Source organism: Prionailurus viverrinus, chromosome D3 (assembly GCF_022837055.1).
Source record: "Prionailurus viverrinus isolate Anna chromosome D3, UM_Priviv_1.0, whole genome shotgun sequence".
Taxonomy (NCBI): domain Eukaryota; kingdom Metazoa; phylum Chordata; class Mammalia; order Carnivora; family Felidae; genus Prionailurus; species Prionailurus viverrinus.
Genome location: NC_062572.1, coordinates 16208134 through 16221653, shown reverse-complemented (window position 1 = coordinate 16221653; position 13520 = coordinate 16208134). Strand labels below are relative to the sequence as shown.

Genomic DNA, 13520 nt, shown 5'->3' with positions numbered 1-13520 from the left:
AAAAGCAATGCTATTTTAAAAGAAAGAATAAATGTTTGAAAAAAAATCTCCATTTTAATTTCTTAAGTGATAAATATAGATAAATATAACCCACATAAACAAAAGCTCTTCAGGGTCCTTTGAAGAGTGTAAATATTTATTCCCCGTAGCACCTGATATCCAATTAACACTCAAATATTTCGTTGAGAGAATCTAAAGATTGTCTTACATATTTTCTTATCTTTATATACAGTATTGTGTGAACTTTTGTTGTGTGCTTGCTTTACAACTTATTTCAAAGAAACATAAAACATGTTTCTTGACATTTTCTTGCTCAGATCAGTTCAATAATTGTTAAATGCTTATAGAATCTCCAGCAGTCATAATAGGATCAGTTCTACATTTTGTGTTTATATTTCACAGTCAATAATAAATCAAGTCATAATGATCCTCAAAGAGGATTGCCATTTGATATGTCAGAATGATCCAGAGGCCTCATAATGGTAGATTTTAATGGAAATGAAACAGTATTAGTGATTGAAATATCAGACTACATTGGGGGAAGTTAAACACGTTTTTAAAGGAGTAGTGTTATTTGGAAAATCTATTAATAAAAAAAGTTGAATAGGGCCTCTCTTCTTAAGTCAAGGCCAGTGAGTTTTTTCATGGTCACTGCTTAGGCTTTGAAGAAGTTCATTTTGAAGGAGTTCACTCTACTGTCAGCTTCCCGTTTCTGTCTTTGAGAGATTTCACACCAAATAGTCATTTAAATCAGGGGTTGGCAGGCAACAGCCAATGGGCCAAATTCAGTATGCTTCCTCTTTTATGTAAATAAAGTTTTATTGGAATACCCACTTGTTTTCACATTGTGTATGGCTGTTTTTCTGCTATGAGATCAGAGTTGAGTAGTTGTGAGAGAGACTGAATGGCTCTCAAAGCCAAAAATATTTACTGCCTGGTCCTTTAAAGAAAAAAATTTGCTCATTCATGCTCTTAGGTTTGTTAACGTAGGGCCTTATTCTTCCTAGGGAGAATCCATGCCTTTTGTCCTTGATGATTAGTAAGTGTACTTGAGGGAGTTGGATGGTCTTTGGGGGCCAGGCTGCTGCTTACAGCAGATGAGATTTCAGTGGTAGAACCATGTTCCCACTTTGGATAAATGGTATTCATGCCCCATTAAATCAGTAACTCTCTTGTATGATTGTTGGGCCTGAAGCAGATTGATTTTTGGGAAAAAAAATAGTCTGATAAGTTTTCCATAAAAATGTGGGCTAATTATGTGGAGAGTTGATTCTTTTTTTTTTTTTTTTAATGTTTATTCATTTTTGAGAGACACAGAGAGACAGAGCGTGAGTGGAGGAGGGGCAGAGAGAGAGAGAGAGAGAGACACAGAATCCGAAGCAGGCTCCAGGCTCTGAGCTGTCAGCACAGAGCCCAATGTGGGGCTTGAGCCCATGAACCATGAGATCATGACCTGAGCTCAAGTCTGATGCTTAACCAACTGAGCCACCCAGGTAGCCCTGGAGAGTTGATTCCAAATGATAACTTTTTATGAATCTGTGAGTCTGTACAACCTAAAAACAAAACATTTTCCAAGTGCTCTTCAATCTTTTGTGTAGATTTATATTTCTGGTTTTCATTTTCCTTTTGCCTGAAGGACTTCCTTTACCATTTCTTACAGTGAAGGTGGCAAATTCCTTCAGCTTTTCTGTATCTGAAGAAGTCTTTAATTTCACCTTCATTTTTGAAGGATATTTTTGCTGGGTATATAATTTAGATTGACACATTTTAAGAGTTTTTTGTTTGTTTGTTTTTCCTTTCAGTGCTTTAAAGATGTTCTACTGACTTCTAACTTGCTTTAGCCCCCTTTCCCTCCCCGTTTTTTTACCCACTTTTTGGTGAGAAATCTGACTTCCGTTTCTCTGTATGTAACTTGTGTTTTGCTGTGACTGGCTTTAAGCTTTTTCTCTTTATTACTGATTTTACGCAGTTTGATAGTGAGGTGATGTAGCTTAATTTTCTTCATGTTTCTTGTGCTTGGGGTTCTTGGAACTTTTTGCATCTGTGGGTTTATGGTTTATCTGCTGTTATAAATTTATAATATTAATTTATGGCAAGTAGACATACTAGAGAATACATCAAAGCTCTAAAAGAGACAGAGAGAGAGAGTGCAAGCTGGGGAAGGGCAGAGAGAGAGGGAGACACAGAATCCGAAGCAGGCTCCAGGCTCTGAGCTCTCAGCACAGAGCCTGACAAGGCAAACCCATGAACGCGAGATCATGACCTGAGCTGAAGTCCGATGCTTAACTGACTGAGCCACTCAGGTGCCCCACACCTCTAAAATTTTTGACTTAGTTCTTTTCTAGACCTTCTGGTGGAGACTAATTTTTTTTTAAGAGAAAGGCCACTTTTGCCTTTGTCCCAAATTAGATTCTTCTTTGAGGTTTCATAGCTAAGCAAATGATACCCTGTCTCTCAAGTCAAAGATCTTTCAGGATGTCTTTGACCCTTCCTTTTCCAATGTTTGCAGCGAGTCTCATTTCCTATGCTTCCAAAAGAGAACTCACTTCCATCCACTTCTCTGTGCCTTGGCCGCCATCCTACTCCAGACCACCATCATCTCCTTCTTGAATGACAGCAACAGCCTCCTCTGGTTTCCGTGCTGCTTTCTATTTCTATTTCCGTGCTGTTTCCTATTTCTATCTGTTCTTCCTACAGCATCCACAAAGTGACAAGCAGATCATTTCCCTCTACTTTTTAAAATCTCCATTGGCTTCTGATTAATGGTATTTTGAATGAAACCCAAACTCCTTTCTGGGCCTTCAAGTGACTTGGTCCCTGCCTGCCTCTCTACCATAATCTTGGGCCACATTTTCCTTCTCTTGCTGTGCTTTAGCCAAAAATTGTTTGACCCCTACCCACCGAGAATACATTTACCCTACAATCTAATACAAGGGAGCATATATATATTCTTTCGTTGATTCCAAAGTATGTAAAATCAGGATGCAGCTTAGTCATAGCTGATATATGACTCTCTAGTCACATGGACATAAACATGTCATAGCTTATTCAACAACACCTTTTTTTTTTTTCTTAATGGTACATAAAATTGCCATGTCTTACAGTTGATAGCATCTTAAATTTAATGAATTATGGTATTGGAAACAGAAGTTTTCTGTGACAGTGCTTCACTATCCAAGGGCACATCCCAGTGTTGTCTATTCTTTTTTATTCCATTTCATTGGATAAACCAAAACAGAAAAGCAACACACTTGTCATACTCGCTATTGGGTCGCAGCTTGAAGTTTGAAAAAGCCATTCAGGCCTTTTTTTGTTCATCAAATGCCCCAAACATTTTCTCACTTCAAGATTTGTGCCCTCTGCCTTTTCCTGTCCTTTGCCTGGCTGGCTCCCCATTATCCTACAGGTGTCAGTTAAAGTGGCACCTCTTCAGAGAAGCCCTCCTTGACTACCCCATCTAAGTAAGTTCCTTTCTATCCCCCTTATTCTTTTTTCCTGCACCCTGTTTCTTTCAGAGCCTTTGTCACTGTTTGTGATCATGCACTTGTTAACTTTCCATCCTCCCCCACTGAAGGAAGGTACCTCCACATATACTGTGTCGTGCCACAGTGGATGGAATAGCATGTACGCTCACCAAGTCCTTGAAGGTCAACTGAACAAATGGTGCTGTTTGAGAGCAGCTCTGCCTTGGAGAAAGCCTTTCTATTTACCTCAAGGTCAATGTGGGATTTGTGAATCTCAGCAGCTTTTGATTAACAAGAAGAAAAATCCCTAGCTTGTCCTGGCTGGTGTGTGTGTGTGTGTGTGTGTGTGTGTTTGCATGCATGTGTGTGTCTCTCAGGGAGTAGCCTAGCGAGGGGTCAGCTGGAAGGAGGAGGGAAAGGTTAAGAATGGGGAGTAAACAAAGGAAAGAGAGTAAAAACTTCATCCTTTCATTTTTTTTTTCCTTTTCTTCCAAAGCCCCTAGGCATTCATATAAACATTAAGTGTATGTATACAGGGTGTGCCTGTGTGGTCTAAATAGTCGTTGTTACTAACCCAGCATCATATATTCCTGTAACTTTAACTTCTCATGTTTGACATGACTTGATTAATTAGTTCTTTGAAAACCAGATGTTTGGGCAGCTGCAACAACATTCTTGGCTTTCTCAGTAAATTGCTCTTTTTCAGCATGTAGAATTGTACCCTCTGCTGTGAAAAATTTATAATCGACTTCTTACCTTTTAGGCACATAGAGATGAAATCCAGCGCAAATTTGACGCCCTTCGTAACAGCTGTACTGTGAGTATTAAAACTAAATATGATTAAAATAACACGAGACTAAAACGGACAAGGGAGAGGGGGTATCTCTTACAATATCCGTGACTGATGTTTGTTACAAACTTTCATCTTGAAGCAGTTAATGTGGTCAAACTGATTGGGAGTTTCTAAGCACCAGATAACTCCAGTTTCTTGGGTTCCTGCCAGTTTTTAAAATTCAAAACCGTTCTTCATGTTTGGGGAAGGATAGTTGGAGTGGTGGAAATAATTCTCATTGCAGAACCGCTAATCGGTTTCAGTCGCTGCACTGTAAGTCCTAGGGCGGCTCCCCCTCCCACCCCAATGTAGAAGGTTCCAAAGCTGGTCCCAGCCAGACCCTGTCCAGACGCTGGAGGCAGGTAGCATCTGCAATGGCTCCTCCAGCCTGCTGCAGCTATGGAGAGGGAAGACCAGCACGTGCTGTGGACCTAGAAATTTTAAGTTCCCAATAGGCAAAATAAAGATCTAGGGCTTTTTGGGAGATATCATGTATATGTAGAGAAGTAAATTCTGCGAGCAGATAAGTATCATGCTTAGATTATGTGATGGGGTAGGGTCAGCAGAAGCTAGGTCTGTTTTCGATTATAAAAAAAGACTGAAATAAGCCCCTTTCAGAAGATAAGATGTTATCCTTATTCAAGGTTCCACTTCCTTTATTTGGTACTGTCATCACTTTATTACCTTCTTAGTTCTCAGTGAACTTGTCTCCATTTGTAGTATTCACACCTGTGAATTTCTGGAAACCAACCCCACCGCACCCCCCACATACCTATTTTCTTTCTTTCTTTCTTTCTTTCTTTCTTTCTTTCTTTCTTTCTTGTTCTTTCTTTCTTTCTTTCTTTCTTTCTTTCTTTTCATATTTTATTGCCTTGTAATGGAACTTTTTCTTTCCTCTTTATCTGCTATAAATAGGATGCTAAGTCTGGTCAGTGTATGGTTTCCCCCCTTCATTTAGTTACAAAATACACACTGTAAGGGCACCTCGGTAGCTTGGTCAGTTGAGCATCTGACTTTGGCTTAGGTCACGACCTCATGGTTTGTGAGTTCAAGCCCCCACATTGAGCTCACTGCTGTCAGCCTGTCGGCACAGAGCCCGATTTGGATCCTCTGTCCCCCTCTTTCTGCCCCTCCCCTGCTGTACTCTCCCAAACATACATACATACATACATACATAAATATATATATATATATATATATATATAGTTAATATGTTTAAAAAATAAAAGACATACTGTAAAGTGCATGAAGTATACTAATCTTACAGTGCAGTTCAGTGAAATTTTTACACATATGGACAACATGTAACCACAACATGCATCAAGATCCAGAACATTTTCAACCCCCAGAAGGCTCCCTCATGCCCTCTTCTTATCATCATCCTTTGCCCCAAAGGGTGACCTCGGTTCTGTCCTCTGATACCAGAGATCACTTTGGCCAGTTCTTAAACTTCAGACAAAGGGAATCACAGAGGGTGTGTTCTTTTGGGTTTAGTTTTTTTGTCTTAAGTTATCTGTGGGGTTCATCCCTGTTGTTGCATCCATCAGGAGTTTGTTCTCTTTCATTAGTATGGTGTGGCGTTGCCAGTGGATGCGTAGAACTGAAGTTTGTTTATCCATTCTCCTGCTGATGGTCATTTGGGTTACTGCCGTTAGGAACACAGTTGTGTAGAAGCACTGTTATGTAAGTCCCTTGGAGGCTGTCGGCACCTGTTCTGATGAGCATATACCCAAGAGCAGAGCAGCTAGTGGGTCATGAGATGCGCCTCTGTTTGACTCTAGCAGGTACCCGGCAGATAGATTTTTGGTCTGTGTCTCCTGATGCCAGTGGCTGCATCAGGGGTGGGCCTGCCTGAAAAGCATCCCCGACTTCCTCCATTCTGCCTCCCTTCCTTGAGGAGCGGATGCATTCTGTTCCTGCACTCTCGTGCCGCCACTTTTTTTAAGTTTCTTACCGTCTCAGTTTCTTATTTTATGCAAGGGTTATTTGCTTTTATTACATACATGCTCGTAAATGATCACTGAATAAAACATAGATCATTTTATGACCGTGATTTTTTTTTTATATTACTATTTTTTCCTAAAATAAGCTTGGATAGGTTTTAAATGTGTACATCGTTAATCCTTCATCTGGAGTTTTCTCTTTTTTTAGTCTTTTGGCATAACAGTTTTTTTTTTAATTGAAGTATAGTTGACACACAATATTACATTAGTTTTTGCTCTATAGCATAGTGATTCAACAACTCTATATATTATGCTCAGCTCACCACAAGTATAGTTACCATCTGTCACCGTACAACACTATTATAATACCAACTATATTCCCTATGCTGTACTTTTCATCCCCATGACTTATTCATTCCATAACTGGAAGTCAGTATCTCCCACTCTCCTTCACCAATTTTACCCGCCCCTCCACCACCCTCCCTTCTGGCAACCATCAGTTCTCTGTACTTACGGGTCTGCTTCTGCTTTTTGTTTGTTTGTCTTGTTTTTTAGATTCCTCATGTAAGTGAAATCATGTAGTACGTGTCTCTCTCTGTCTGACTTATTTCACTTAACATGATCCCCTCTAGCTCCATCTGTGTTGTCACAAAATAGCATAATCTCATTCTTTATACATGGCTGAGTGATATTCCAGTGTGTGTGTGTGCGTGTGCGCACGCGCACATGCACATGGATGCCACATCTCTACAAAGCTTTTTTTAAAAACATTTTTATAGCTTTATTGAGGTATAATAGGAGCACAGTAACCTCAAGAGTTTTGAGATATGTACACAACTGTGAAACCAGCGAAACAATCAAATTAATGAGCGTATCCATTACCCTCCAATGTTTCCATGTGCCCTTTGGTAAGCCTCCCTCTCCTAGATTTTTAAAGTTAGAGGTTTGTTTTTTACTAGAATATGCCAATATGTAGAATGAATTTGGCTACTTTCTTTTTTTTTTTTTTTTTTGATGTTTATCTATCTTGAGAGAGAGAGAGCGAGCACACATGAACATGGGAAGGGCAGAGAGAGAGGAAGACAGAGGATCCAAAGTAGGCTCTGTGCTGACAGCAGAGAACCCTATCCGGGGCTCAAACCTATGAACTGTGAGATCATGAGCTGAGTGAGATCATGACCTGAACCGAAGCTGGAGGCTCAACAGACTGAGCTACTCAGGCACCCTGAATTTTGTTACTTTCTCAACTTACATAGCTTTTATATTGTCTTATTCACGTTTGCTTTTTTCTGGAGCAGTGACTTCTAATCCTTGATTTACTTACTTCCGTCATTCTGTGGAGGAGCCTTTGGGTTCTCTCCCAGTGGGAGGGGGAACCCAAAAGAGTGACCCCCACCCACACTTAGGCTAGAGAAGCTGGGTTGTTTAGTGATCCAGACCATGCGGTCTGGTGTCAGGCAGACTGGGTTCATATTCTAAATTGGCCTCTTTGTAACCTATATGATGTTAAACTCCCAGGCGTCCATGTCTTTACCTGTGAGATGGTGCTGACATTGTGTATTCTCCATTCCAATATACTGTCAGTGATAAGATGCACAAGTCATTTAATAACTGCTCTTTGGGTGCTTGGCAAGGACAGAGACAGCTGCTTAGTTCCGACATATGTTCACATTTCAGAAACAGTAGAACTTAGGAAACACTGAATCACCGAATCAGAAATTTGGTGCTAATGCCTACCTCATGGGGGTCCTGCAGGAATTAGATGATGCATCCCGGTGCTAACACACGTCCTGGTCCGTAGAAAATGCTAACCAGTATTGGTTACTATTATTATTTTATTATATTGTATTTACGATACCATCTTTTGCTCAGGAAACGTTGTGCCCCTATAAAAAGTTTGAAAAACCACCGTTTTAGGACAATACTTGGTAGCAATAGTAGATCTCTGTTCTACTTTTTCAGGTTCAACAGCTGCTTTAAAGACTCTTCTGAAGGGCATGATAGATGTTCTTTTCTTACTGGCGCTGTCTCAGGTTGCCTCTGTGAGGAAATGGCATCTTTGTTACTGAATGGGAACTCCCATAATAACTGAACTGATAGGAGCTCCCAGTTAGCATCTTTTAAAAAGCTCATGAACAGTAAGATTTTCCAGCTCAGACCATTTCTATATTTTGAAGAGATTTTTAAAAAGGATTTGATCCAATCTGGCACCTAAAACCCTACCTAAGTCTGTTTTGGAGGGGAGTTGGTGGGCAAACATATGACACAGTTTTAATTATGAATCAATCTGTCAGCTATAAGATTAAAAATAAATAATATGCAAATAGCTGCCTTCAAGAAAGAACCAGACGTTCCAGGAGGGCTTTAGCCCCGTGTCTGTTTAGACTGATGCTCACTATCTGACTGGTTTCTTCACCCCTGACACGCTGTTGAACATTAATGGTCTCCCTGCTGGTCTTTGCATTAGGTGTGAGAAGTAAACAGTTCTTGTTCAGAACTGTGAGATTTGCTTGAAAAGCAACAGATAACCCCACGTAGAGATATCTCTCTCCCACTCTCTGTCTTCTTTTTTGGACACTGAGAGTAGATCATTTTTTATACCCTTGGTTTCTCTTAGAACTGTACCGTGATCTCTTATTTGCAAAAAAAAGGCATGTAAGAAAGCCCTGCTGGCTCCTGCGTGAGGAAGCTGTCTCCCTCATCTTACTGCTAAGGTGGAGTCAACCTTCAGTTTCTCTTTTTCATCCTGTATCCACGGGGTTGGAAGGTTAACAGACTCATACTATAGTAAACAGATAATGTTGCCCTTGGTGTGGAGAGAATACACCCGGGGACACATAGTAGACCTAAGAATTCTCATTGCACATTACCTGGTTCAGAATCATAGATTGCCTATTACAATACTTTTTCATTGTTTTTTTAAGTATTTATTTTGAGAGAGACAAAGAGAGTGCATCAGTGGGAGAGGGAGAGAGAGGGGGAGAGAGAGCATCCCAAGCAGGCTCTGCACTGTCAGTGCAGAGCCCAACACGGGGCTCGAACCCACGAACCTTGAGATCGTGACCTGAGCCGAAGTCGGATGCTTAACCGACTGAGCCACCCAGGCACCCCTAATACTATCACTTAATGCCACAATTCCAGGAACTCAAAATAGAGTCTCAAGCTAAACATGTGACTTAGGCGGAAAGAATATATAAAAAGTCTGAGTGAGCTAAAATGAGTGTTTGGGTGCTTCGCACAAACACATAACACTCCATAACATTAAAAGCTTGACGAACAGGCAAAATAGAGACAGTAAAATATAGAACCAACAATCACAAACTGTAAGTAGAAATCAGAGTTGTGAGGCCCCTTGAAAACTGGATGACAATAGGGAAATAGAAGAGTGCCTCTTAGTCCAATGGGCAGTCTCCACTGAAGTGAGAGTAATAATCTTGGCCCTTCATTGAGCTTTTCAAAGATTTCTTCTTTAGCACTTTGTAACCTATTTTGAAAGAAGAGGTAGCAGAAACGGGCTAATAATAAATCGCAGTTTTTCCCATAAGTCAGAGAAAGGGAGTGGGAACCCAAAGGCTTAGGTATGTTCTCAAGTGGCAAGTTAAGTTATTTGGGCAACGTATATATTCTTGTGTCGACAGATTTTCTGGGGTCTCTATGCTCTGCAAGAGGCACCGCTATAACCATTAAAATGAAGCACTGTCTTGGGCATTACTTTTTATCCCCTGAATTTTGTAGGCCACAGTAAGGTAGAATAGTATACCAGAAATCCAGAACATTGGGGGTGCTTGTGTGGCTCAGTCGGTTAAGTGCCCGTCTTTGGCTCAGGTCATGATCTCGCGGTTTATGAGTTCAAGTCCCACATCGGGCTCCGTGCTGCCAGCTCAGAGCCTGGAGCCTGCTTTGGATTCTCTGTCTCCCTCTCCCTCTGCCCCTCCCCCATTCATGCTCTCTCTCTCTCTCTCTGTCTCAAAAATAAACATTAAAAAAAATAGAAACAGGGGAGGTAGTAAATATGGTATTGACTTCTGTATCATGGATGGAGACACCAACCCTCCCACAAAGTTCAAAATGGCTGTATTTGTGGTTCCAGGCTCCATTTGATAGTATAGTTTTAGGTCGGCTTACCTCCGGTTTTTGGGGAGGGGAGGGAAATAAGAAGGCAGCACAGTAGTTAAATGGAGATATTTGCAGTCTAGGATGAAAACTGTCTTAAGAAATGGGTTTTACTACATGTAAGACGGAGGCCAGTGGAACTATTGGGCATTGTTTATTCATTGTTTCTGGTTTTAGGAGATTTAACCATGTCACCAAAAGGGTGATCCAGGGATCCTTTTGAGGCATGACTGCCTACTAGGAATGACAAACTTGTAGTGTTTTCCTATTTTCTTCCCCCGATAAAGAAGGAGCTGTAGCTAAGGATCCAACCAGATAACCTTTATTCCCCGTCTTGTAGCTGACAGCGCACCTCAAACCAGTACAGTAGGAATTAACAGGGCTTTTGACATTAAAATACAAATTACTAGACCACTTACTACATTAAAAGCTTATCAGCTCGGTTAACAAAATGAAAAGCTCTGTTTTCTGAGCCGCATCGAACAAATGTGCTTAATTGATGTTCTTTAATTCTATGTGCCTGGGAAGATTTTTTTAAATTGATAATCAAAGGGGGTTAAAATAGGGAATTAGTCATGGAAACAGTGGCAACATTTCATAAACTAAGTCTACTCTAGGTTTGAAAATTGGAAACAATTAATAAACCGTAGGCTTCAAGGCATTTCCTTTTAATTTACTTCTTTTTGTTACGTAAAATTTAATTTACTGCCTCTGTGCCTCATCCCAACCATTATTAGAAAATTGCCCTTAAACTTTGAAAGTATTGGATATAAAAGCTCTGCAAGTGCTGATACTGAACCTCAGCAAAGAGAATAGGAAACGCTGAATGCACTGAACTCGAAGTCATTCTGCCATCGAGCAGGGAAATAACTTAGCAAAGCCAGATTAAATCTCTCAATAAAAGGACAATTTCATATACATGCCTTCCCATTTTCTGATAGCTAACTGTATAATAAAAACCATTCAAGTGATGCCACAGTACACTATTTTCAGGATTATTCTGAGCTTCCCTTAAATTTTTTTTCTTTTGTTGCATGAAATTAAATTTATTGCCGAGATATTAAAATAACTCTTGGTGTCCTCCGGGGTCAGTCCTCCTTGATAAGAACTTATTTTGCTTTCTCAGACTATCTCCAGTTCCAGTGTCCTGTGGATGGTGCCGGGGCCATTGTAGTTTAATTAGCTGACTGTGATACCAGTCTGTTCGATGCCTTTCCTCAGCTCACATGTTCCACATCGTATTATTGTCCGTGAACCTGATCTCATTTAAAGTTTAGCCCCTTCCATATGGCAGTCACTCTTGCTTGATTCACTTTAGCCACATCTTCCAGATGGATCCTGAGTTAGAAAGAATCAGAGACTTTTCGTTTTCCCCCACGGCACGTGTGTGTCAGTGCTAAGTGGGCGGGCGTGGCCTTGGCTGCCGGGCCTGGAGAAGCAAACAGGAGTGGCCCGTGGACTGCCAGTGTCACGTAGGCTCTAAAGTCATTGGCTCTAGAAGCAGCTTCTCATTTTAAATCCACTTGCTTGATGCAGAACTGGATTCCTCTCCTCTTTTAGGTAATCACAGACCTGGAGGAGCAGCTAAACCAGCTGACCGAGGACAACGCTGAGCTCAACAACCAAAATTTCTACTTGTCCAAACAACTCGACGAGGCTTCTGGCGCCAACGATGAGATAGTACAGCTACGAAGCGAAGTGGACCATCTCCGCCGCGAGATTACGGAGAGAGAGATGCAGCTCACCAGCCAGAAGCAAGTGAGGACAGTAAATAGTGTCAGAGATCCCTGACACCCTTTGATCCCTTTACATTTTGTTTATTTTTTTTTAACTTTTATTCAGTTTTGAGAGACAGAGCGCGAGCAGGGGAGGGGCGCAGAGAGAGGGAGACACAGAATCCAAAGCAGGCTCCGGGCTCTGAGCTGTCAGCACAGAGCACAACGCGGGGCTCGAACTCACGAACCGTGAGATCATGACCTGAGCTGACGTCGGCCGATTAACCGACTGAGCCACCCAGGCACCCCAATCCCTTTAGAATTTAGAGCAGGCACCTGGTACACCTCTCCCAACGGATCTAAGACTGAGCCTTGTCCATTAGATGAGGGCTCTTTTTCATAGTCATGTCTATGTTTTGAGGGCTTGGGGGGTTTGGAAATGTGGCTTTTAAAAGTGGGTCGTTCTTCTTAATTTTGATTTAAAAAAAAGTAAAAGCAAAATAAAATGTTTTGGGACACCAGTGTGAGCCACATGACTTTATTTTTTAAAGATTTTTTAGAGGGGGGGGAGGGGGGGCGGAGATACAGGGAGAGAGAGAGAGAAAGAGAAAGAGAAAGAGAATCTTAAGTAGGCTCCATGCTCAGTGCAGAGCCCGACATGGGACTCGATTCCCACGACCCCACTGGGATCATGACCTGAAGCCTCCCAGGTGCCCTGGACCACTTGGAAGTGTGGTCTCTTCCCTCTGGCTTGCTTTGGGTTCTGCCGTTAACATGGTGGCAGAAATGGCCCTTTATCCATTCTTGTCCCCTTGGTTTGTAGAAGAAAAAGATAAACTGTATTTTCAGACTATAGTTAGAAACTTGTGCTTTTTCTGACACTGATCCAACAAAAGTAACATCCAGGAAATCCTCATTTGATACAAGGCACAACTGAGTGGTACTGATTTGCAGACGATGGAGGCTCTGAAGACCACTTGCACGATGCTGGAAGAACAGGTCATGGACCTGGAGGCCCTAAACGACGAACTGCTGGAAAAAGAGCGTCAGTGGGAGGCGTGGAGGAGTGTCCTTGGTGACGAGAAGTCCCAGTTTGAGTGTCGGGTTCGAGAGTTACAGAGGATGCTGGACACCGAGAAGCAGAGCAGGTGGGACTTCCTGTTTGTAGAAAGCCAGTGACCGGCAGCTTCACCAGGACCACCTGAGCATTGCGAACAGGGTGCCCACCGGTCCCAGCTTGCTCAGGACTGAGCGAAGTTTCTAGGATACAAGACTTTCCGTGTTAAAGCTGGGAGACCCTTGGACAACCCAGGGTGGGTGGGTCATCCTAGTGGTAAGTATGGTCAGTGTCACTTGGATTCTGGGGTAGTAACTAGTAGCTGGTGTCCTTTTACTCTGTGTAGAGGCCTACAAGTCAGAGCAAGGCAAATATCTCAGTCCTCTCTTTGCAGAA

The 13520-nt window shown here is 41.7% G+C and overlaps 1 protein-coding gene across 10 annotated transcripts in view; it reads left to right on the top strand.

Moving 5' to 3' along the window:
• Positions 1 to 13520, top strand: part of CIT (citron rho-interacting serine/threonine kinase) — a 186884-nt gene that overhangs the window by 131729 nt on the left and 41635 nt on the right. For 7 of the 10 annotated variants that reach the window (XM_047826634.1, XM_047826638.1, XM_047826639.1 and 4 more), the window contains 3 exons: positions 4228 to 4281; positions 11913 to 12110; positions 12995 to 13215. In XM_047826634.1, the coding sequence (XP_047682590.1) occupies positions 4228 to 4281; positions 11913 to 12110; positions 12995 to 13215 (473 nt within the window). The remainder of the gene's footprint in view (positions 1 to 4227; positions 4282 to 11912; positions 12111 to 12994; positions 13216 to 13520) is intronic. The other 3 variants (XM_047826641.1, XM_047826640.1, XM_047826637.1) reach the window with 1 other exon arrangement.